The sequence below is a fragment of the Loa loa genome (genome assembly GCF_000183805.2).
Source record: "Loa loa unplaced genomic scaffold supercont3.1, whole genome shotgun sequence".
Classification (NCBI taxonomy): domain Eukaryota; kingdom Metazoa; phylum Nematoda; class Chromadorea; order Rhabditida; family Onchocercidae; genus Loa; species Loa loa.
This window is the reverse complement of record NW_018108181.1, coordinates 411,459-436,513: the sequence shown is the minus strand read 5'-3', so window position 1 is coordinate 436,513 and position 25,055 is coordinate 411,459. Positions and strand designations below refer to the sequence as shown.

General features: G+C 31.5%; 4 protein-coding genes across 4 annotated transcripts in view; 3 read left to right on the top strand and 1 right to left on the bottom strand.

The window, feature by feature from the left end:
• Positions 1–910: 910 nt before the first annotated feature.
• Positions 911–1,451, bottom strand: LOAG_04215 (hypothetical protein; the record flags this gene model as incomplete). The annotated part of the gene is made up of 2 exons (XM_003139752.1): positions 911–1,063; positions 1,383–1,451. 2 exons carry the CDS (start codon positions 1,449–1,451, stop codon positions 911–913), a joined length of 222 nt encoding a protein of 73 aa, XP_003139800.1.
• Positions 1,452–9,351: 7,900 nt separating this feature from the next.
• Positions 9,352–10,097, top strand: LOAG_04214 (hypothetical protein; the record flags this gene model as incomplete). The annotated part of the gene is made up of 2 exons (XM_003139751.1): positions 9,352–9,478; positions 9,886–10,097. The coding sequence occupies 2 exons, from the start codon at positions 9,352–9,354 to the stop codon at positions 10,095–10,097; spliced, it is 339 nt and encodes a 112-aa protein (XP_003139799.1).
• A 4,738-nt stretch (positions 10,098–14,835) lies between these two features.
• Positions 14,836–19,596, top strand: LOAG_16352 (hypothetical protein; the record flags this gene model as incomplete). The annotated part of the gene is made up of 12 exons (XM_020449004.1): positions 14,836–14,953; positions 15,214–15,299; positions 15,440–15,624; positions 16,801–16,949; positions 17,158–17,316; positions 17,511–17,729; positions 17,895–18,040; positions 18,142–18,312; positions 18,564–18,666; positions 18,834–18,945; positions 19,227–19,304; positions 19,416–19,596. 12 exons carry the CDS (start codon positions 14,836–14,838, stop codon positions 19,594–19,596), a joined length of 1,707 nt encoding a protein of 568 aa, XP_020307550.1.
• Positions 19,597–19,890: 294 nt separating this feature from the next.
• Positions 19,891–25,055, top strand: part of LOAG_16351 (tyrosine-protein kinase receptor) — a gene marked incomplete at its 5' end in the record, with an annotated part of 5,966 nt that continues 801 nt past the window's right edge. The window contains 14 exons of the mRNA XM_020449003.1: positions 19,891–20,033; positions 20,352–20,469; positions 20,547–20,712; positions 20,992–21,069; positions 21,302–21,463; positions 21,708–21,815; positions 22,029–22,212; positions 22,379–22,525; positions 22,722–22,851; positions 23,055–23,242; positions 23,428–23,602; positions 23,684–23,836; positions 24,016–24,220; positions 24,363–24,607. Coding sequence (XP_020307549.1) covers positions 19,891–20,033; positions 20,352–20,469; positions 20,547–20,712; positions 20,992–21,069; positions 21,302–21,463; positions 21,708–21,815; positions 22,029–22,212; positions 22,379–22,525; positions 22,722–22,851; positions 23,055–23,242; positions 23,428–23,602; positions 23,684–23,836; positions 24,016–24,220; positions 24,363–24,607 — 2,202 coding nt within the window. The remainder of the gene's footprint in view (positions 20,034–20,351; positions 20,470–20,546; positions 20,713–20,991; positions 21,070–21,301; positions 21,464–21,707; positions 21,816–22,028; positions 22,213–22,378; positions 22,526–22,721; positions 22,852–23,054; positions 23,243–23,427; positions 23,603–23,683; positions 23,837–24,015; positions 24,221–24,362; positions 24,608–25,055) is intronic.

Below are 25,055 nucleotides of genomic sequence, written 5' to 3'. Positions count from 1 at the left end.
GGGGGGGAGGAAGCGAGGAGGCAGTAGGGAGTTACTGGACCATTTGGGATAGCATTTTTCATTGTTTCATTCATTTGAAATTCCCTGAATTAGTCTGGTTTTTGAAGATGAGGGGATGTGCAAGATGAATTGCAGAGATAACCTCGAATGGAAATTGTGCAGTATGTTACTTTTGTTTTCATCCTAAAATATTGCTGTCAGAACTGAGGAGCGACAGTGGAAGGGCGTATTATATTTGCTTGCTTGCGATCATTTTGTAAATGTTGGAAAATTTTCATTTCCAAGCTGCAATTTATAAAACTGTTTTACTTTTTTTCTGTTCGAAAAGAGTCCAATGCTTTTCTTCCTCCAAGTTTTTCGAAGTAAGTATGCGTCATTTATTATCGCGTGTGTCGTTGTTGGATTATAATTAGTAATATTATTTTAAAATGTAAAATAATTTGTTTTTTTTTTGTAATTTTCGTTCATGTTCAGATTTTTTATTTCCACACAAAGCAAAATACAGTGTTTATCATTTGTTTACATTTATCAAGCAGAAAAACAAATCTATGCAGAAAACACTTAATTACAGTGAAGAGTGCGAACGCCCGAATGACATTAATGTTTCTTGGAGTAACCGTTGCAGAGTTCTTTACATTTGCAAGACTGGTTTTATTACTTCCTAAGCAAACTGATTTCACTGAAGTAGATTTATGTAGAGAAAATCACCCTTGAACAAAGGATGGTGTGGATTCTCAGAATCAGTAACCACGATTGACGTGTAAGTTTTGAGTATCATTGCGATATGTTCGGGACCTCAATGTCGGTGTGTTATGTAAGGTGAATGATGCCACAATGCTTTATGCTGAAGCAACGGGGAAACAATTAAGTGATAAGTTTTGCTCCCATCACGACAATTAGTTACAAGCTGTCATGGTTCGAATGAATTGATTGCTGACTCTTGCTCGTCTATGCTAAAAAAGCTGTGCTTATCAGGCGGATGATCAACAGCAATATGCGTGCTTTCTATCAGATCACGAACATCAACGATCACTTCTGCTCTATTTGAATTCGAGAGGAATATCTGAAACATTTCGATCATTCGCAGATTCGATCACTTGCACTGATTAATTGTGTTGGAATGTACGCTATGTGTCTGTGTTTTTTAGTAGATCAGTTGGCAAACAGTTTCCTGCTAATTTGGAAATGGAACTTTATTGTGTAAAAATACTCTTTATTTATCAAAGATAACCAAATGTTAACATATATTTTACTGCTAATTGACTTATGTATGAATTATGTGATAAAACAGAAGTATCTGCCTCAGTAGTAAACTGAAGTGAACTTTTCAAAGGGAAAAGATATTGTTGTGCCGATTGTTACTGACTGATATGAGGTGGTACTTGCAAAATGTTATCATCGGAAGATGTACAACTGGTCAATTCTTGACCTTCATAAGCTTTCCAAATCATACGCATATTGGATTTCCGTTTTGTTATGCTTGTCTGATGTAGTAAAATTCCTTCGATGCTTGAAAAATTCAACAATACATGACAATTTCCTGTTCATTTTTGCATATAGTATGTTAACTGTCTGGAACTGTAATACATTTTTTTCCTTACGTTTGGCAATAAAAATTTTAAAAGAAGCTAATTCATATTCATACCTGCGACACTTCCGCCACGCAATTCAGTTGAAGGATTTCCCAGCCTATTTCATGGTTAAATGCTTCAATTAACCATCGATGAGAATCATACAATGGTTGCAGATAGGTTCTTAGTAAATAAATGTCGTTATGATTCTGCAATTTGATGGTTAATAGAATTAGCTTCTCTTAAGATTTCTACTGTGAAACATAAAAAAAATGCATTACAATATCAGACAATTAATCAACCCAACAATATGTAAAAATCAACAGGAAATCGTTTTACTTTATCATATGTAGAGTTGGAATTTTCTCATTCAGTTAATATAGTAATTAAATTATTAATTGATTTACGATTAATGGAGCTTTACTCTATCATATATTTTGCAATTAAGTTATACTTAGGTTTTACTCAAGCAATACTTTGTTTATTTGAGAATTCCTGCATTTCACTTCACTTGCCGATAGGTTTTGAAGTGATAACTGACCCTATCAATCCGTGCAGAGCTGGAATTTCCTCATTTAATTAATTAACAAAGTTTATAAGATTCTTTGGTAAACACGAAAGATGAGTTCCGCAATACAAGAAGTGATTTCACAGTTCGCAAAAAAAGATTCAACTCCAGGCAAAATGTCTCGTGTTTGATCCATGTAAGGTATTCGTAAGCATATGGTTTTTTATCACGGATGCTTTCAAACAATATGTATTCTGCACTCATTCTTGTCATAGTACTTGAAAGTTCTGAAATTAATATTAATGAGAGCTCAGAGAATGGATGGTAAAATTTGATATTATAATGTGTCTGTCATTAAGATGGAGTGTCTTGAAAATTGCTAATTTCAACTAAGTTGGACGATTTTGAGAGTACTGAAAGGCAAGAGCAAAAAAATAACTTAAAGATAAAACCGGAACTGGAATATAGATCACAAACTCATCCGTTTCGTAGGTATTCTTCTACAATAAACTCGCTGTCATATTCATTTTCAATTTCCAGTTCATTCTGAAATGAATTAATGGTTTATTAGTATGCTTGTTGTACAATTAAAGTTTTGTCAATGTTTCGATCTAAATTATTTGTTTAATTTTTTTGAAGAATTTTTTTAATGAAAACATTTGTGAAAAAGCGAAATTCCTTTATCTTCTTGCAATTTTTATCCAATCAGAATAGTTAATGGTGGAAACTTAGCAGAAGTCCCTCAACACCCAATTCAAACCTCAAATGAGAGAATAATTGTTGGAAAAAGTTAGGATTAAATGGAAATTAAGAAGCTATTTTAGTTGAACTGAAAGTAATATCAAAACATTAAGTTCAATTTCAGTGGATAAAAGTACAAATAAAAGAAATAAACTAATTGAGTGCTTTGTTCTTGTAAACTTTCCAATAAACAATTGCTTTTTTAGCAAAATTTTTATACTTGAAGTGTCTGTGACAATCGCTGGAATAAATATCTAAATTTTCAACCTAATTTTGATCATTGTATTGTAGTTCAGCCTCAAAAGTAACAATGATTCGTTCAGTTAAGCTGTAATTCGAGACAATTTCCCGAACTTTTTCTATCAACAATGCGAAGCAATAATTACGTTAACCAAATATTGATTGAATTTGACAGTGGACATCAACGTTACAACAAAAAGAGAATGAAATTTCATTTATAGCTGAGAATAAACTTCGGAATATTTGATTTGAAAGGAAAAACGTTCCCATATTGGTGTAGAAAAGTACCAACGAGTTTTACTGGATGATTAAACCATTGCAGATTTCTGATTTTGATGATAATAATAATTAACCATTACTTTTCATTCCACCATTTATATTCATTGTTTGTCTAACTACAAAATATGCATAATTAAAGTTCCAAAAAATTTTTTGCACCAAAATTTCTTGTCTTATTAAAAATATTTTGAAAACATTGAACAGGAAAAGTAATTTGACTTACCATGTATTATCACCAATCAAGTTTTCTGGTCCAACAGCAATTACTTCGAAATTGGATCTGTAGTTGGCTTACAATAACATGAAAATTCAAACGGTGACGCCAAAGTATAATTACCAGTATTGTCATTCAGGACGGGTTCAATCGATTGTCGAAACGACAATTCATTCTTTGTTTTTCAGTTGTTCATTTCATTGATTCTTTCAATTAAGCATTTCTTTTCTGAAACAATAAGCAGTTCTTTTCTTCCTTGCCAATCATGATGTCAATATTAGTGAAGACTGAATTTCCCTAATACTTTAACAGAAGGAAATGGTAATTTCCCTTTTGCGAGAAGAAAGTTAAGCCATCGTTACATTAGAATTGACGTTTTAAACGGAAATACGACATACGTTCTTCCCACAGGTACGATCAGTGGAAAGCATTTCCGCACATTATAGTTATGATCAATGGTATTAGAAGCAGATTAGCTACATCCAGCTAATATGCCACTACTTACTTTTATGAATAAATTAACCGGAGCCCTTTAACTTAATTGTGTTCCTACCGCCTAATGCGGAAAAGGTCAGATTACTATTATAGTTTTTTTCTATTTGTTTCTTAATCAAAATTTGTTGATTATCGATTTTTTTTCATCTTTTTCTACTTTGTGAATAAACTGAAAAACTGAGAGTAAATTACTATTAGTTGAAAACATGAAGATATTGCGATTTGCTTAAAGTGGAGTTGAGTTTAAAAAAAAAGTGACATTTCAAGAATGATAAAGCGATAGTTCTAATTTTGCTTCTTTTCTGAAATCATTTTATTTTTAATTTTTCAGACAGTAAAAAAATGATTTTAAATACTCCCTTATTTCCTCTTGTCTAAATTCTCCTTATAAATGAATGATTTCTTCGGATTATGAAATGATATTTCTTAATCGATGATCCTTTCTGGAAGTAAAAATTATCTAAGAGATTTGATCGTCGAATTTCCGTCGAACTATTTTCATGGAAAAATGGGAAGCAATACTTGAAATTTCCTTTTTAAAAATAACCGTATATTTCAAGCTTAAATATTGTTTTTCTTGATTTTATAACACAATTTACATCACAATTTATAACCTTATACGTATTTTTAATTACTTCTCGAAAGTGTTCAGAGATATGAATCAATTAGCTCAAGGTATATTTTAAGCTATATTCCTAATTAAAAAATAATGTCATGATGAGCCAGAACTGAGATTTGGCTGAGATTTGAAGCAAAGGTGAATTTATGAGTATTTTTATAATTAATTACTAGAAAACTTCGGAAATTATCAAGATGCACTTCATATTTTCTGATATGTAGGAAAGTATGCAATAATGGTCTAATCGATAAAGAAAAGCATAGATCCAGAAGCTCCTGATCCATTTCAAGGTCCAGAAAAGTCAGTTACTAATATTCATTTTAATTTTCTCCTCACTACTTCCACTATGATCTGTCTTAATTTTATATCTCTACAGTCTCCGGATATTAAATTTAATGAAACATATAAAGAAGTATCGTTAGAAAACGACAAAAAATACGTCTTCTGGAAAGTTATAAAACGGTTGTCATGTAATTGTTACTACTTAATCACAGCAGAGCAAGGATATTGGTGAAAATGTTTCGTGAAAAGTGTCTGTTTACAAATGTGGTTAACTCATTTCACTTTTATATTTCATACTAGCAATTCCATTTATCTTTTAGGGTACAAATCTGGGAAATTCTAATTTAAAAACAGAATTAGCCGAACGAAACTGTTTGAGAAACTTGTAAGAATGAAAATAGTTTAAAATCCTAAAAGATGGAAGTGACGGGGAACTTTTATAATGAATGCACCAAGATTTGTTGCTTACCAAAATTTCTCGTAAAAAGTTGTGAAAGAACCCTCTTTTTTAAAGAGGAAATGAAAAAATTATGATAAAAACTTATGGATATTTTTTTAATTTTATAAACCTTAGCACATTTTTGAGGTGCAATATCAGAAATAAAGCAAATGTCATAGCAAGGATGAACGGAAAATTAAAAACACATCACAGCTACTTTTATCCTTTTTCCTCTTCTACAAACCTTTATTGACCATCATCAGATTAGTTAATTGATATTATCAGGGATTAAAATGTTATCAGGTTATCTAGCACAGCATGTTACAAAGTTCGTAATACCGCATCATCAATATGATAATTTAATTTCTCTCCCCCCTTTTACCACAATTTTTCTTTTTTTTTTGAAAAAAAAAGAACATTCTGGACGTTTACGTCTTCATTGAAAAATTGGCAAATCATATTGGTATATGATAAGAAGTAAACTTCATTGAAATGGCAAGAAAAATGAATTTCCAAACTTTTTGGAGGTCAAAAACTTGAAATGAAACTGTGAAAACCATGGCTGGAAAGAAATGAACCAAGTCTGAAACCACTGCATTCATTTCCTGTTTTACTTTCTACAGCACAATCGGATGCTATTTTCCCGAATTAAGTAGAAAAACAGGGGCTCCGGTATTATCAATTATTCAAAAATTTTAATGGAATGAAACCAAAAATAACTTAAACTTAATGAAATTTGGACTACATGAATTAGCATTGGCTTGAATAGGCTAAATAATTAATTATTATTGTAGCTTTATTCGAATAAAATTACTCCATTTAAATTAGAATTTTTAAGTGAAGCAGATTTCGAAATTATCCATCTTGATGTCTCTGAATGGTTGAGTAATCAAACTGATTACTGCTACATCAGGTGATCAGAGTGGTTCAAATTAAATTCGAGTTAACTTTGATTTGGTTCTGATGTAGTATTGGTTTTGTCTGAATAAACAACAATATTTCAGGATTGGGTCCATTTCAGGACTTAATTTATCTTTAGACAAAAAATGAGACGTTAAAACAAAGCAAAAAGTGAAAAAACTCTACTAACTTATTTTATTTTGATGAAATTTTCGAGAAGAATCCAAATGAATCACACTGAATCCAATAGTTCCAAAGATAAAAAATTGTAATGTTACGGCAAAAATTAGTTCATGAGAAAATACGGGTATTTTGAGAATTATTTGTTTCCAAATCATACATAATTATGGAGATTTTTCTTAAAAATGAAAAAATCAAAATAACAAAAATTGAGGTTGTCAGACAAATTTCAGCTGCAAACTTTCTGGGAACTAATTCACAAATTCATTATTTTTAAGGTTTAATTCATATAGCAATTAATCTCATTTTTTCATGTTATTTAAAAAAAAAAAAAAAAACGAAAAACAGATACTGTTCTAGATCGATAAATTTTTGAGCAGATGAAATCTAAAAACGGATAAATGAAAATAATCGGAAGTATGGAAATATGAATCACTGAAAGCAACTGACAACATTTTGCTGCTTCTTTTAAAGATAAGAACAAACATCGATGACAATCTTGACAAGGAAACAATCGCAAATTTGAGTGAAGGCGTGTTCAAATAAGGCATACTTTACACTAAGCATCTCATGTGTTTACTAGGAAATGTCGCTAATTTGTCACAAATGACTTATAGCTTATTTGTACGAAAGGAACGCAACAAAATTAATAACAAATTTTAGACTGGACTGGATTCACTTACAAAAGAAATAGAGACAATTATAGGTTGATGCAGCGCTACAATGCATACGACTGATATGCGACGTTCACTCAGAGTTGCATGCGGTAACAGGCGGTAGAACACCTGCAACACTTATGAAAGAAAGCATTAACAATGATTGCCTCAAAAATCAGAACTAACAAAGTAAATGTTAGAAAATTAATATGTAAATGTGCTAATGGAATTTCAAATATTGAAATTAAACGAAGTTAACTCTCAGTTGAGATCAGCACCAATCGATGGATATATTTGACTAAATCATATTTCCATTCCCTATTTAGAGATATTACTTCTCGGATCGTCGCCTGAATCTGTTCCAACATCATCCTTTTTTTCTTCTCTCAATGACCTAGCAAGCAGGGGCAAGGACATTTTGTCCAAATAAAAATGCAGTAAGCGATAATTTAATATTTTGGGTATCAGTTCAGATATTGATAAATGCCATAATGAGAGAATGCATAGCGATTTGTGTCATAGTACACGACCAACAAGAAATTTCCACACGAACTAATTAATATTTAAGAATTTTCAACTTGACGATATTCAAATTTCAAGTAAATTTTTGTTGAAAAAAAGCGGTGTATTACCCTCCATTACATTGTTCTACGACAAGCGGTAGCAGATGATAGATTCGTGGATTTGAGCGCAACATCAGATAGAAATGGTTGAAAATGGAAAAACAAAACATTCAGAGAAAGGTTTCAAGATATTCTCGTGTCAGAACAAATTTTTCTCCATGCAAAGGCTTGGAAACACAATAAGTCTTTGGCAGGTTTTGATTTCCTTCCAAAAATATGTGGTTCCAATCCAGATTTGAAATTAATAACTAACCGAGCATAAATTGAAACTTGACAATTGAACTTTGAATATATCATACTTCTTGTTTTCACTAACAGCTAAACAATGCAACAGATTCATCATCACTTCAAACGGCAATTTCAATAGTGGATGAAGAAGAGGTACGATCTGAAAGTTTTATGCAGCATTTAAAACTATATTTTCAAGTTTTTTTGAGTTTTTTGGCAATGCGCTTGAGTGAACATTACTTTTGCTATTCTTTCCCTTTGACAATTCTTACAAACTTTTGATACACAGGAAAGAGTTGTGATATCAATCTGGCCAAATGATCCCTCTCATTTTATTGGGCATTTTTCTGTCATGAAAAGCTTTACTATAGAAGAATGATAGATAATTTTTAGTTTGCTTAACTTCGGCATGCATTTTACCAGATAGATACCCGTAAAGGGTCTTAACATTTTTGACAATACTTAAATAAAAAGCAAATTCAGGAGAACAGGAAAATTTTGAAAGAAAAGGATTTCAATAGTGTGCAAGGTCAATTATATGTCATCTGCTTTCGAAATTTTTCGACATTTCATTGAATAAGGGTAAGAAAGGGCGCTCCACAGGTTCCCTTAGTACTTTTAGTGCAATTTATAGTCTTTAATAATGTAAATCCAAGAGCTATGCCATATTTTCCTCACTTTTTCTCCGATAAGTTGCAATGACTGAATCAAATTATAATTATAAAGTTCACTTTAAAGCCTGATTACTCAATCAGCATCATTGCTTGCCTTTAAATTATTCTTTGCATTAAGATGCGCAAATTCCGCATTTGTATAATACCAGCGCTTCGTAAATAATAAGAGGTAAATATTTTGAGAAGTGAAGAACTGATCTATTTTAAAGTGAAAAACTGAAAAGCAAAGTACGAATTCCAACTGACTGATTTCAATTTTGACTTTTAATTGATTAATTTCAATTAATAGCTTAAAGAAGCAATGATATTAGTTCAAGGATTAATTATTATACTTTGATGCCACTTTGCAGTACACACGAAAAACATTCAATTTCATCAAGTTTCTTCCAAGTTGTACATTTGTGCAACCTAGCAAATGATGGAATTTCCTTTATGATACTCAATAATCAATGTTATCATGAATTTTGTCATCGCGTTTAGCTCTTTACAGCATTATTCCTGTCCCAATAATTTACATTATTCGTTCTTGCACCGTAGCAAGTTCTGCAAGACTATCATCTTCGTTTTTCTCAATGCTTTGACAATTTTTGATTGATAATTTGGTAATTTGTGTTCACATAGAATATCAGGTCAAAAACTATGTGACACTTACATGCTTAATTCTACATGCTAATTTTAGAAGCGTTTTCATTTGCAGGAATAATGCAATGCGGTTTGTGCATATATATTTGCATTTATATAATAATGATAGTTGTTGGAGGAGCAAATGTCCGAAACTGTTCGGCGGATGACTATCTTCCAGTTTGGATGATGGTTTACGGATGTACTGGTATTACGGTCGGATTCGTTTTCAATTATTTTAGATTCCCCGCGCTTTGGCTTTTTTTACTTATCGCATCTGTTATTGGTTTGTTCTTTTACAGCACTCATCGATGAATAATTTATGCTGTCTACAGTTTTTTTTTTTGTCATTAAGTCTGAACGTAATGTCCTCAAGAAGACGAAAACCTGTTGTTGTACTAAGAAAAAGTTTGGAATAAAATTACTAACTTGAAGCTTTATGAAAACATCGAGAAAAGTTGTAAGAATTTGTGAACTGATAGGCTTTTTGAATTGCTTTTTTCCGTCAAATTAAAGAAAGATAAAATTGCCTGTAAGTTTTAAAATCACTTGGTCAGTTTGTCTTACTAAAAAGATTCGTATAAATTTTACAACAAATATTACATTCAACTGCAGAATTTCCAGGGGCAACACGGCTATATCCAATTTTCACAAAAGTTCAGCACACTGACAATGAAGGACTATTTTACTGTCCCCAATCGGTGTATTTACTATCATTCATGATTGCAACTATCGATCTTCTAATCAGCATAACTGTTTTGTTCTGTTGTGCTTTTTGCGCTCGATCAGTTGCATCTTATTTAATGAAAAATAAAACCAGCTTTTAAGTGAAGCCTTCATCAAGCGTTCATTCATATGGAAGCTAAAAAATATGGAGGTTAATGAGAAGGAAACTTACGTTTTGACAAAATATATGTGTCAGAAAAGTCAGTTTAATTTGAGATTCAGATTTAACATTTGAATTGTTCAGTTCAGTAAACGCTCACTTCATTTATTGATCATTCTGATTTATTACTTAATCAAGAGGCGAAAATGTTAAGCAACCATCAATAGCGTTCCGATTATGGAATTGAATCATTCAGTTTTGCATTAATCGGCTCAATTCTAAAATCTTTCTGAATTCTGGAAAAATTCAATTCAAAATTTAATTTCAAATTGTATATTTCAAAATTATCGTTTCATTAATGAAATATACAATTTTTAGTTGTAAATGAGTGCACATTTGAAAGTATGGCACCATCCATTCTCTGTGATATGCTATTGTTGAAATAGAGCCGACAAAAGGTGCTTGTTAATGGCACATTGTGCTAAATAAACTAAACAAACTGTTTCAAATATATCCCGTCATCGTTTCTTTCGTGATGCATGCACGGAAGGTGTTCTTTCGAAGTTTTCAAAAAAACATCTTATCTGTGACAATCTTCTCGAGACAATTCAGATATAATGTGATGCTTGGAATACTTTTACTGGCACTGTTCGCTCGTTTCTTCGAAGTAAACAAACTCACACAATATAAAGAATTAGAATCATTCAGATCATCCTTACTTCTCTTCTCTCATCCGTTCATTTAGATTACTTGGTTAACAGTGCACTTCAATACTATCATCCATACCATTCCTTCTAAACTACAACTTCAGATTCCCTTCCAAATTAACCCGTTCTCACACAACAAAGTCAATATTGCCTCATTTGGTAACAAAAAAAGTATTGTCGTAGAATTTTTTCGATAATGGGCACAGACAAATAGTTGTAATAAAGGCTTATTAAATGAGGAAGGATTTATTCTTCGTACACGTTGTAAGATAATTATCAAGGAATATCACAGGTAGAGTCGATCATTAGGTTTTCTGTTTTGTTGTCGGTGGTTTAGCAGGGATTTGAGAAGGTAGATATGATAGCGTCGAGATGCAATGTTAACCAAATAATCTAAGTGAATGGATGAGAGAAGAGAAGTTAGGAATGAATTTAAATCTTTATACAATTAGAGTTTGTTCAAAAAACACTCCAATAGAAGATGCAGTTCGAGAAACCATTCATCATTTTAAAATCCATACATCCCTTTAATTATTATTCGTTCAAATTGTATTGTGAATCTTGCAAAATATTCTAAACTAAAAATTTCTATGTTTTCAGTTATTCCTATAATACAAAAATATTTCGGTTATTCAGAGAAGTACTGACAACAAATTGAGATAAGTTGAAAAGGCATTGTACTTGCTAAATGAGCCATTTCGAAAATACCGAAAGCGCCATAACAACTAATAGAGTGTAGCCAACATACTGTTGAAGAGAGTGGCAGTTGTTTCGCAAGGTTTTATGACTGTTTTGAACTTGGAAATGAGTTCTTTTTTTTGCACACACTATCGAAATTCATCAATTGGCTCAAAGGTCACACTAAGTCAATAATTTTACTGTTTACTGCATTTGATCGGAAAAGAAAAGTTACTAAAGTCCATTGGAATGATCAATCGGTTCAGAAATATTATAAAAATGAATGACTTGCACCTGATTACTGTTTTAACAAGAACGACTGGAACACAAAACGGATAGCAATCCGGGAATAACATTTCCCATCTTTTAGTATTATTCTATCAGTAATAGTGGAATGCTTCAGATAAATATATTAAAATAAATTCAGATAATAAATAAATAAATTCAGATAATTAATAAAGAGTCTGAATGAAAGCGCAATTTTAGGCACTTTTCATATACTGCAAACAGTACATTGCGACATTCATGATAACAAATCAACTGGAGAAAAAATAACATGATATGTGATATTATTATCGAGTTCTCTTTGAACTTTTTATATACCACTACAAAAAAACATACTATGTGTAAGCCACATTTACTTCTACCAAATGAGGTACGCTTAAGTAAAAATGAACTTCTATGCCAGAAGGAAAATAGAGAATGTAGAATTGAAGGAGAGATAAGATAGCTCAAAAATGTTCTCATTGTTCGTGCAGATATTTGTGGTTTGTATGAGTAATTATATGTTGGCTAAAAAAATTATAAGTAGGGAATTAAGTAGAATAACCTAAAGTAAGCGTAAAGTAAACGAAAAATAAGTAAGGTAAGCGTAAGTAATTCTTTTTTTATAAACCAGTCATTCGTTCTCTCACAACCTCATCAATTCACAAAAACATTTTTCTTTCATTGACAAATCATTCATTCGTTCTCGTTGACATCGATTGTTTCATTTCCATTTCCAATGATATTTCAACCTTTGCCTTATTTGGTTGCGTCATATCAGTTCATATATTCCGTGTTCTTGTAATTATTCTTGCTCTATTCATAAATGTATTGATGTCTGGTAAATACCATGAAATTCGAGAGATGAACTTCCAAATGTATTTTACAAAAAAGAAAAATGATCTAAGATGGGCACGAGACATAAATTTATTAGCTGAACTTTTTATTGATTTATGTAGAACTAAAGAGAGCTTAAAAAAAAAAAAAAAAAAAACTGTTTTGCTTTTCAATCCCTCTGTTGAGAAAATAATGAAAACTTTAAAAATTTTAAAAGTTGCAATATTTATGTTTTCACTTTATAGTAGTTATTAAAATTGATTGTCCGCAACAGTGTCATCAAAAAGTGGAAATAATTGGTAAGACAACGGACGATTATTGCAACGCTCATAATTAGCATTGGCCTGACTGCTGCTAAAATAAAATTTTTGTTGTAGTTGGTCCCTTCTATTGATGGACATTTACCATTCTTTGGAAATCAATGATGGCGGACAACAGTTGGGTAAGGTTATCAACTAGCTAGCAAATACATTAAGAAAGTAGCCGTATGCTTTAGATGCAAAAATTTTTCGACATTTCAGAGATCTTAGACGAAAATCGCGTCAGCTGTTAAACCCATTCACCCTTACTTCCATAGCTTGAGCTCTAACCCTCTTATTCTCCTCAAGACTTGGAAGAGGATATATGCAGTTCATATACTCGTTTCGACATTACCGCCATCATTGACAGCATTACAGCTTCTTTCTTTATATACCAGTATGACGAGTGTTACCATCAATCATTGGAATCGTTTAAATTTTTCTGTCCTTTCCATCCAAGAACAATAATTTTTATACGATATTTCATCAGTTAACTCTTGTTTAACAGCCACGGTCCTATTTTGGGAAATTATGTTATTTCATACTCGTTTACAGAGTCTTTGGTGGCTTTTGAAGATGGCTACTTCTACTTTGCCTGGACTAGCATACTGTCATTCCAAGCAGTAGAACTTTTTCATAGCTTCAACTCATCCTTCTATCAATATATTCTTCTAAATGGATCTTCGACGTCCTACTTCAGTTCTATATTCATTTTCATCATGGCTATATTCATTTGTTATTTTACAAATGTGTCAAGTCAGTCAGTCCTGAATTCAGGAATGTCGAACTGAATAGTTCATCCCTCTAGATAATATACGCATCCACTTAATGCACCTCCTTATAAGGTAAACAATTACGTCCGAAGTGCTGATGTATTACTCGTAATTCATCATGGATTTGCCCAAGGTCAGACTGTCAGCTACATTACTTTTACTCTCTGGAATTGACTATGTATTTTCAGGTAATAATTGAATGAGAAATTCTTCTTTTAAAACTAAATATTTATTTGTTTATACAACTTACTTCAAACTATTTCATTCTAAAAAGTTTAATTTCGGAAAAACTTGCACTGTAGACAAAATATTTTTTCCAACAATACGATCTTTTTTTTGTTTTCTTCTTTTTATGAGAACAAATTTCATTTTCAACTTACAATCGCGTGCTAACTTTCAATCTTTATCCCAAATTCTATCATTAAAATATCGCAAAAGTTGTCATTTAATTCTAGAATAGCTTCCCCATTTATTATTTTCTTAAGCATCTCCAAAAAGTTTTTAAAAAAAGTTTCTCAACTTTCTTGATGTTAGACTTTTGAAAAGCATCTTGTAAGCACTGATTAATGTATACTTCCTAATAAGAATAAATGAAAAGCATCCGATCAAAATCCAGCCATAACTTGATTTTTCAAAATTTAACAATATGAAGAAAAATTAATAATCAGAACAAATTGCCAAGTGTTTTACAAAAATTGGAGCAAGTTTGGTAAAAATTTTCAAATCGAATAAAACTTTTTCAATTCTAAATTTTATGTCAAAAAAAAGAAAACTGCAAAATTTGCCAACATTCATTCATCATTAATAAGAAGTCGTGTTAAAGTCAGTCTTCAAAAGTGTTTTTTGTCAAATAAAAATTCTGGATCCAAACTTCTAAATCCTTTAAACCTCTAATTTAGTTTACAAACATAACAAATAAGTAATCTCCATAAAATGAGTATTGAATTGAATTACCAAACTTTAATGCCTCAAATATTTATTTGAAATATTTATTTAACTGAGCAGTGGCAAATCTAATATTGCTGATTATTAGTTACGTCCTCATTCTGCTGGGAATTCTTATTTGGTCTTTTTGGTACTAAAAAGACTGAGTTTTAAAAAAACTGGAATTTCCAAGAATTTATGAGAAAAGACTCAAGTGTATTTAGCTAAAATTTACAAAAAAAAGGGAAGTTACAGGTATGTTATGCGATTTCGAGTCGAAATGTGATTGGCTTTTCGAGAGTCCAGCATGGAAATACCCACGCGAGCCACGACACAACTTTAAAGTTATTGTTGGTAGTCGTGATTCAAAGCCAAGTACGTTCAATTTGCAAGATTGAAAAATGCTTTGTTTAAGAATAATCCGTTAAATTGACTAGAGTTTAATATTAAAAAATAGATCACAAATAAAAATCCAAAACTAGAAATGGATAAAATTAGTGAAACCAAGTATGAATTTTGATTTTAAGTTCAATTAGTACTAAAAGTAGAGATAATGTAACAAGATAAATATATGACTTGATTAGTATAATAATGGCAGTTTTCAGTGAAATAAGAAGTGAGCAATTAATTTTCAGCTCATTACGCATATTTCAATTTTACTAAAGAACGTGAAGAACCCGCGATGATCATTAGTCCCTATTATCAACATCTGTCCATTCAGGTATCACCATTAAACATTACCTTATAGAGAGTTTCTTTCAAAATTTTTCAGAAGATTTTCAAAACATGTATGGTTTCTGGGATAAATGGTAACAAGTGAGATATGAAATAAATATACAAATATTGTTCGAATATTTATAGTGTGAGCTCCGGTTTATGTTTCGTTTGTTTGGTGATCCGTATGCGACACTAATGGTTACCAGTCAACATCGTGCCTTAAATGAAGCAGCTAATTACGCTGACTTAAATGATTATGAAGACGAGACGGAATGGACAAGACCAACGTTGCATTCCACTTTCAGTGCACAGAATAATTATATTGATTCGTTAGTTAAAGCTTTCAATTATTTAAATGCACAATGTTGACATTACAAGTACATAGGTATAGTTAACCTCTTACACACAATTCCAAAATTCACAACATTTTAAACATAGAACTTTTAAAATTTTGCAAAGTGCTCATTAAGGTCTTTTGCAATTCCGATACATCTTAACTGCATGTTTCAAAAAATTGAAAAAAAATCAGAAAATAAAAATCAAGCTTTGATTCTTATTGTGACAACCTTTTCAAAAAAAGATGACAATCTTTTTACAGAGTGAGCACTCCATATTCTTACTGTTATCCTTGTCAACTTATTTCCTTATTTTTATCAACATTGTTGTGAATTGAACTCCTTTATCCCTTTAAAATTAAAAAAGATTACGACCAATTTTTCTTAATTTTATTCTCTTTAGATTTATAAAATCGTTGACACCCATATTCATCTTATTTTTATTTGTTCATTTTTTACTTTCTAATTTTTAAGTAAAATATATCGGTGTAATCTTTTTTATGAATGCAACGCAAAATACGACTTAGTCTAATATTCAGAAACCTTTCTTAAAATTTTCTTCCCGTCTAAAGAATTTCACAGCGTAGCAAAGATTAACGAATTTCACAAAAAAAATATTTTTTTACCAGAATTTGAAATGTTGCATTTTCTAGGCCAAAATCAATTGAGTCTGTCAGTATCAAAATAAATACCCATCACGCTCTTGTCTTTCATGCAAATCATAATAATGAAATATGAGGCAAATTAACTTATTGTGAACATTTAGCGTCTATCAACATTTGCAAGATGAACAGATTCAGTTGTCCGAGTCGGCTCATGCAAAAGTTCTTAACATATAATCTTCTTTTTTTCTGTTTAATTCAAAAATTTGTTGCTTTTTGCTTCAAGAGAAGTACTGTTGCTTAGAGCTTTTAAACAAGAATTACTTACCTTAATCGTATAATGACTTTTTGCAGTTTCAGGTTTCCATGAAAAGCTTCTTTATATAATTTATCTTAGGGTTACGTTGAGGCTACTGAAGTTGATTTATTCTGAAGATTTGAGCTTCAGTCATTCTCGAGAATGTGCCATTTGCATTGGTTTCCATTTCTAACAATGTTGTTTTCTTCAGTTACTGCCAAAATGACTTAATTATATATTTCAGTGTTTTGAAATGAGCTCTTGTTGTAGATGGAAGAAAGTTAATGTGCACATTGGACACGTCACTCATCCGACCAGAATCAGGATCGAATGTCATTCTAAGGGAAATAGCGCCGTTGCAGAATCAAAAGAAAGCACCGAATGTTACATTGATAATATTGAAATGGTTAAATGTGATGGTATATTTTTCATACTTTTTTTTTAAAAAAAAAATTCTTTTTTGTTTTCAAAATTTAAAAGCTCAAATCTAATCATTGCTATGAAATTTGATTTTTCAGTGTTACATTTACCTTAATGCTTCAGATTTTACCAAATACAGAAATTTTTGAACATTCATATTTTCATGCTTGAAAAAAACTGAACCACAAACTAACAACCATTTTGCAGAGGAGGTGTGGTACGAGAATATATGCCAGTCAAATAAGACTAAAAAATATTTGTGCCATAAATATGATCGTCCAAAGTGCATTGACTATGACCAGTTATGTGATATGACTGTCGACTGTCCCGGAGCTGAGGATGAACAAACCGATTTACACAATTGCAGTATAATTTAAAATTTAAAAAATTTCTTAAAAATAGTTTTTTTTCAGCCCGAATGTTTTAGACAAAATTTTGCTATGAAAATAAATTAAATGAAATGGTGGAAAATATAGCTGATTATTGTTTATTTGTATTAGAAATAAAGAAAAACTTTGCAAAAATAGTTTTCTCCTTTCAAATTACTTTTTTCTTTACAGCAGTACCAATTGATGCTCGTTGTACATTTGAAGATGAAAATGAAGAGAAAACTGGTTGTGTAGGATGGCACCTTGAGACTTACTATGTTCATAACAGTCGAAGAACGAGTGAAAATAAACATCTTTTCATTAGAGTTAATTCAAGTGTTGCGGCAAAGCAATCATCACTGAAGCATGTCCCACTTAGAGATCATACTTTTGAACACAGTAATAATAGCGGTAATAAATTTTACATGTATTATTCTCATCTAATGCTCATCACAAAAATATATTGTTTATTTTTGAAACGTAAAAAAGCTGCTAAAGAATAAACTTTCTTGAAGATTAAAATAATCCTGGAGCAAACAGTTTGTCCATTTACTTTTCAAAATTTTCTTTCTTCAGGTCATTTTTTGTATTTTACGTCGGAAGATGATCTGGAACGAAATAGTTTCACGAATACAAAGTCAACTTATTTAATTTCGCCATATTTTCCTCCAACCACTAATGTGCTCTTCAATTCTGCTGCTCTTCCGTCCAATTCATGCAGGGTATTTTCACATATTTTGGTTGTAGTACTTCATGGAAGCTATGTTAAAACCATTGAATCTAAAAGATATTCTAAATTTATTTTTATTCCTAAATTTTTTAGGTTCGATTTTACTACTGTTCATATGGAAGTGCCATTTCGACGTTACAATTGACAGTGCATCCAATCAACGGACAGCCTCCTAAAATTATCTGGACTCCTCCATCTCTCGCATTCGCTGATCACAATTACTACTGTGATTGGACAAAAGTATCCATAGATTTACCAGAACAGGTCTGTTAATCAAGAAATGGGATTTCTCTACAAATTTTAATTAATCCCTTCCATATTTTAATTAAATCCTTCTTAAATTTAGATTTCTATTCAAGCATCCTTTTCATTCTAATTTCCTTTTTTACCATATCATATCTTTTCACATTTTAAATGTTTTGAGAAATTCCCAATTCTCCTCTGAAATATTTCATTTCGAAAAATTTCTTCATTAAAATGTTTTTCAAACACTTTTTTTCCATTGAAATTTCCAGAAAAGTGAATATTATTTAAAAATGGGTGTGAGCAGGATATTCGACTCATCGATAAGTTTCGCCATTGATGATTTCTCAATGACATCAGATTGTTTCATAAATGGTTTACTTTTCTTTTAAAAAAAAGTTCATTTCCATTTATCAAAAATTTTGACATTTTTCCTTTCTTTAAGTACATCGATATTTTCAACAAATTAGTTTTTTTCTGAATACATTGTTAACGGATTTTTTAAAGAAAATTTCATAATGATACAAACAAGCATAATTTAGAAGAAGTATGGCGTTCTCTATATATACCTTACGTATACAATATAACAAGTTGTGGACAACAAGGAGCTCAACAACCAACATCCGAAAACTGCGATAATTTCTATAATCAAAGGTATATATGTTAATTCTTCCGAAACATTATTAATTACTCAAACTTCAAATGCCGACATTGCTGATAGATAACTGCATTACTATTACTTTCACTGATATGCTGGCAGACACGAATAGTAGTAGTTGGCTTGCAATTTGAGGAATCCTACTTCTCTATCACGACAGTCACAGAATAATAAATCTTGAATTTATGGCATTTGCAAAATTTATAAATAAATTATGGCGTATAATTGTGAAAAGAATTGATTAAGTTTTAAGTTTTTTACTACGAAATTCTTTTAGCACAACAAAAGTGCTGCTGCGGAATAATACTTCCAATGGATTTCAGAAATGGATCGTACCAAAAACCGCAGAGTACAGGTATTTTTCGAATTTTTTTCATCAATTTGAAGAGAAGAAATTTTTCTTTTTGTAGATGAGGATTCAAGGTTTAATTTTTAAAACCTCTTTCTTCCCTTTTTTTTTTTAAAGAATCGAAGCATATGGTGCATCTGGAGGACATCTTGCGCAACAGACAATCAATAATTACGGTGGCCAAGTGATTACCGTACTTAATTTAACACTGGGTGTAGAAGTGAACATTCTGGTAGGACAAATGGGTGAAAGTCCATGTGATCATTTTAAGACACCAACTGATAATATGGCAAGTTAACTTTTCTTATAAATTAGAGGTAGTAACAAACACAGTGTTATTACATATATGATGAAATTAATGAGTAAGAGAATATCCATGGGGTTTCCACAGGGAAAAATTCCCTGTGGAATTCTTAAATTACAGATATTGAAAGGGAAGAATTAATACTTAATCAGTCAATAGCTTGCTCTTAGAGTTAATAAGTCACGCAAAAATTTAAGAATTAATAAAGTTTTCCAGAAGAGTCACCAGTACGAAGTGTTGAAATATTTGTGCAAAAAGGGGAACAGTATATGGAATGATGACGCAGCGATGGCTAATGCCATCATGTTTCCGGGTACTGGTGGTGGCGGTGCAACAGTTGTTAAGTATCAAAACAAGATCATTTTAGTAGCTGGAGGTGGTGGTGGAATATTTCCGGAACAAATTATCCAACTGGAGAAACCAGGAATTAAGTAAGTCTAGAAGTTTTTCAGTTCTAAAAACCGGACTATCGTTACTTAATTTTGTTGGATAATGATTTCCAATACTTTAATTTTATAATTTTATAAAGGAAATGTTCAATCAGTGGAATCGTTTTGGATTAAGTCTTATCTGATTTCTCACAGAGATAAAATTACTATTAATAAATATCTCCCATGCATTCATTCCGTTTCAGTAATTTTGTTCTGCAACCTTGTAGCAGCTTGTATTACTTATCTTAAAAATCTTGAATGTTCTTTTGATTTCTTATTATTTTCAAAGTATTGATTTTCATTTTCTTGGAATTGTAGCCCGAAAGGTGGTTACTTGTTCGAGGCTGATAAAAATTCACCACTCAATAATTTGCATAACCCAAAGCGAGGAATCCTATGGATGTCTGGAGATGGCGCACATCTTATACATGCTGGTGTAAGTTTTAACATAGAGATACTATTCCCCATACTACTCAAGACATACTGAGCACTGTGAATAAGCTTGTTTTGCAGAAAAAAGAAAAGTGTGAACAATGTCATATGATGTCCGGACAGTTGAATAATGCATCCTCTTCTGGAGGTGTATGTCCATTGGTGTCGGTGTGGAAAGTTTTGGGTGGGTATGGAGGTGGCGGTGCATCCTGCGGACCAGGCGGTGGTGGTGGAGCCGGTTATTATGGTGTAGTTTATTTTTTATTTTTTGAAAAATGTTATGAAAATTAATAATAAGTGAATTAATAATATAATAAGACATGTTTGTGTCCTAATGGATGAGTGAACGTCAGAAATTGGCATAAATTTTATGACATTATGGATTTTATAGCCATAATCTGAAAGAAAAATTAGTTTTATCAAATTAATTAACAAAGCAACCAATAAGTGTTGAACTGATTAATAAAATATTTGACAAATTAATAAAGTTTTCAATTGACATTGATTAACAAAATGTTTGTTTTAGGTGGGGAGGGTGGACAAAAATACCACGGTGTTGGTGGAAAAAGTTTTGCGCAATACAAAAGTGCTATCATTAGACCTGGTCTGCTTTTGCTTTTTGTTGTGGATCAAAAATGTATTGTAAAATTTGCATATTTTGCTGTAAACAAGAATTAAGTAAGTAGACAGTGTACAGAATTGACTGAATTTTGGAAAAGTCTAAATTTCGTAAACTCCTTGAGCTTCAGAATAGAACTTCAATCAGTGTTAATTTTTTTGAACACATGAGATTCTATGAACTTATTTTTTTTCTGTTCTTATTTTTAACAAATCAGGTATGAATAGGGGTAACGGTTACGTACTAATTCATCCGTGTCGTTTACGCTGTTCTCCAAATGCGACTTGTCGTTTTCGCTTGGATAGTGCCGATGAAGTTGGCTCTTATTGTGCCTGTCCAGATGGTCAAGTAGTCGGCGAGTTACAAGACTGCTTTTCTGGTGAAAATATCTTGAATATTTTCTTCCAGATTTCTATAAAGATACAATTCTTCAACTGAATTTAAAAAAAAAATCATATACAGTACGATTAATAGATATGTGTTTAGGTAGAATTGAATGTTATCTGGTATTGAAAGAATGTTATCTGATATTGAAACAAAATCATTCTGATATGAACAAAAGCATAAATGCTAAAAAAAATGATAATTCGGTAATTTTTCACTCGATGGAAATTTTGATTTAGAAAAGAAAAAGCAGATGAATGCTGGTCGCAAAGAATCCCTGTTGGTGATGCTCGTTTTTGCATTCGTTTTGTGCATTATCATTCTTCTAAGCGCATTTGGAAGCTTCTGTAATTCTTTTTCTGTCATTTCAAAACTTCTGAATTCATGTGACTCAAATTTGTATATTTTAGAAAAATGATAAGAGTTCAAAGAAAATTGCCTGAAAATTGCTCTAACCTATGTCTTTCGTTTAATTTTAATTTCCCAATGAAATTCTTGGTATTTTTTGTGCTGCATGTTTCCAGCAAAAAATTTATAGAATAGCTGATTGTGATTTTAAGGTGTTTATTTTCGAAGACGATTAAAAAAGGCAAAAAAAGAGAAAGCGGAACTTAATCGTGAAATAGGAATGTGTGCATTGACGCCCAGTACACCAATGAGTATCTCCGGAAATCCTATTTATGAACCATTTGGTCCATGCGCTGAACTTCAACCTATATCACATGCTAACGTTTCTCTAATAAGGTTGATTCCATTGATAAAGATAATTGTTTCTCTATTTTTAAAACTAGAAAACTTCAAGAGAAAACTAAGTAACTGACATCATCCTCACTTCATATTTTTATTTTCTTGTATTAATACTGCGAACACATAAATTAAAAGTTATATCTTGAATCTATGGATTTTGCAGATCTCTTGGACAAGGAGCTTTTGGTGAGGTTTACGAGGGTAAACTAAACTGTGGTACTCAGTTGATTCCGGTTGCAGTGAAAACTTTACCAAAATGGGCATCCAAACAAGCAGTAAACGATTTTGAAATGGAAGCACTTATTATGAGGTGCCGTCAAATTTTTTTTATTTCAATAGAAATTTAAAAAAAATATTGATGGAAATTATTTCATTGTGCAGGGAAAATCAGCAAATCTCGTTGCTTTCACAAAGGCAGAAAGAAATCATAAATTGATTTCCAGTTTATCCTCATTGCTTCAGCAATTAATCTTAAGTTTGCTTAAGTTTACTTTTAATCTTTTAAGCAAATTCCGACACGAAAACATCTGCGAGCTTATGGGAGTGTGTTTTGATGTTACACCGAGACTTATCATTCTCGAACTTCTAGCCGGGGGTGATCTGAAATCTTTTCTTCGCGAGTGTCGTCCAAAAAATGTGAGCACTACTTCGATTTCAGCCCCTTTACAGTTTTTCTTCAATTAAATAACTTTGCCTTTTTTTCTTATTGTCTTTTTTGTCTATTTTCACTTACTTTTTACTTCTTATTGTTTCACACATTTTGTCCGTTTTTTCTTTATCTATTCTTTGCCTTTTAATCTTCAACTTTTCATCACTATGATAATAAATCTTCATTTAAGACAAAAAATCGGATTCAAATGATAGATCTGCTGGATATGGCTCAAGATGTTGCCAAAGGATGTAAATTTCTTGCTGATAATCGTTTTATTCACCGAGATATTGCAGCTAGAAATTGTTTACTAACAAAAAAGGAAGTGGGACGTGTTGTTAAAATAGCCGATTTCGGCATGGCAAGGGATATTTATAGGTTTGTTGTTTTTCGAAAAGTTTTGAGTAGAGATGTGCAGGTTACAAGTACTAGGTAAGACTTTCCTACTTTTAGGGAAATGTACTGGAAACATAATACTATGATTCTAAGGAAATAAAATGAATTTTACACCTAAGCAAATAAACAAACAGTCCTTTAGTCCTGTTTAACCAGATGGATTTAAGGCAAGATTATTACCGAAAAGGTGGTAAAGCAATGTTACCAGTGAAATGGATGCCACCCGAAGCATTTCTTGATGGTATTTTTACAGTAAAAACTGATGTCTGGTCATTCGGCGTATTATTGTGGGAAATTTTTTCTCTTGGATATATGCCATATCCGGGGAGAAGCAATCAGGAAGTGAGTTACTTTTACCTCCATTGATTTTTTAGGTTTTCTTTTGTTTAGAATTGAATTTACAAATTTGAATCAAATTTCTAGGTTATGTCTCTAATTGTGAACGGAGGGCGATTAGAACCACCGAACGGTATACCTGATCAAATTTACACTTTAATGTTGGCTTGTTGGAGTACTGCTGATACTGATCGACCACATTTTGATGACATCATTGAAAATTTGGATTCTATGCTTCAAGTACAAATTCAACTTTTAATTTTATTCTAACAATATGTGAACATCACTTCGTTACAGTTAATGTATTTTTATCGTGAAACTTATCTGCTTCAGATCAAATTCGGTACATCAAATTCCAGTAGTAATTTATATTTAATATTCAAAACAACTGAAAATTGAATTTATTTGGTTAATTTTAGAATCCACTTATGCAAAGCATGCCTTTACCTGTGATCGTTCATCGATTATCACAACCACAGTCTAGTAATTCATCTTTACCGGATAGTCCTTCGGTTACCGAAACGATTTCACAAAATACCTATTCTCAGAATACTATCAATACAATATTGAATTCATATACTGAAGCGGTCCCATCCAATGACTGTGATCCGTTACCCACAAAAGGTTTGTTACGTTTCGCATCGGAAAAATACTGCAATTTACTGTTGCAGTAAATTTCTAAGATATTTACTTATGATCCTTTCTTAAGGCTAAACTTAAAATTTTGTCACAAATCTTGTTATTAAATTTGGCGAGATTTCTTTAGGTGATGGAGTTAAATTTAATGTGTGCACTCCTTATCAACCACAGTCATCCGAGCCGTTTTGTGTCCAAGATGGAACTCAATCTACGCCACTGTCTCATTGGGCTAACGGTCAACTACCAAGTGGAAGCACAGAGACATGTGCTAGCGGTAGCGGTGAACCAGTAAGCAATTGTAATGGTCATGTTTTATCTACGATGACACTGCATGATGCAGTAGCTGGATCTCGTAGACCTGTAGTTGATACGGTTAGTTCACTTTTAGGTTCAACATCTTAAACTTCTGTATGCAATAATCGTAAATTCATTTCAGTCAATTAAGACTAATTACGAGTAAATTAGTCAACAGATGCAGAGGGTATGTTGACTTCTTTAAATATTAAAAAATTTTCATATTTAAATTCTTATTTCTGAATAGATTTCTAAAAAAATTCGTTCACCAGAATTTTAGTAAACTTCTAAACATCTGTAAAAGCATCCGTTTGTTAGAATTTTACTATTTTATATCTGCAGCTTTAGTAATGAAGAGACTGTGTTTCATATATACAACCTTATTTGAGATTTTTAAATCCATTAAATAAGCAGTTGTCATTAGCATCACTTTGAACTTACTAGAATTTATATTTAGCGATTTTAATATACCGGTTATATATATATATATATATATATATATATATATATATATATATATATATAT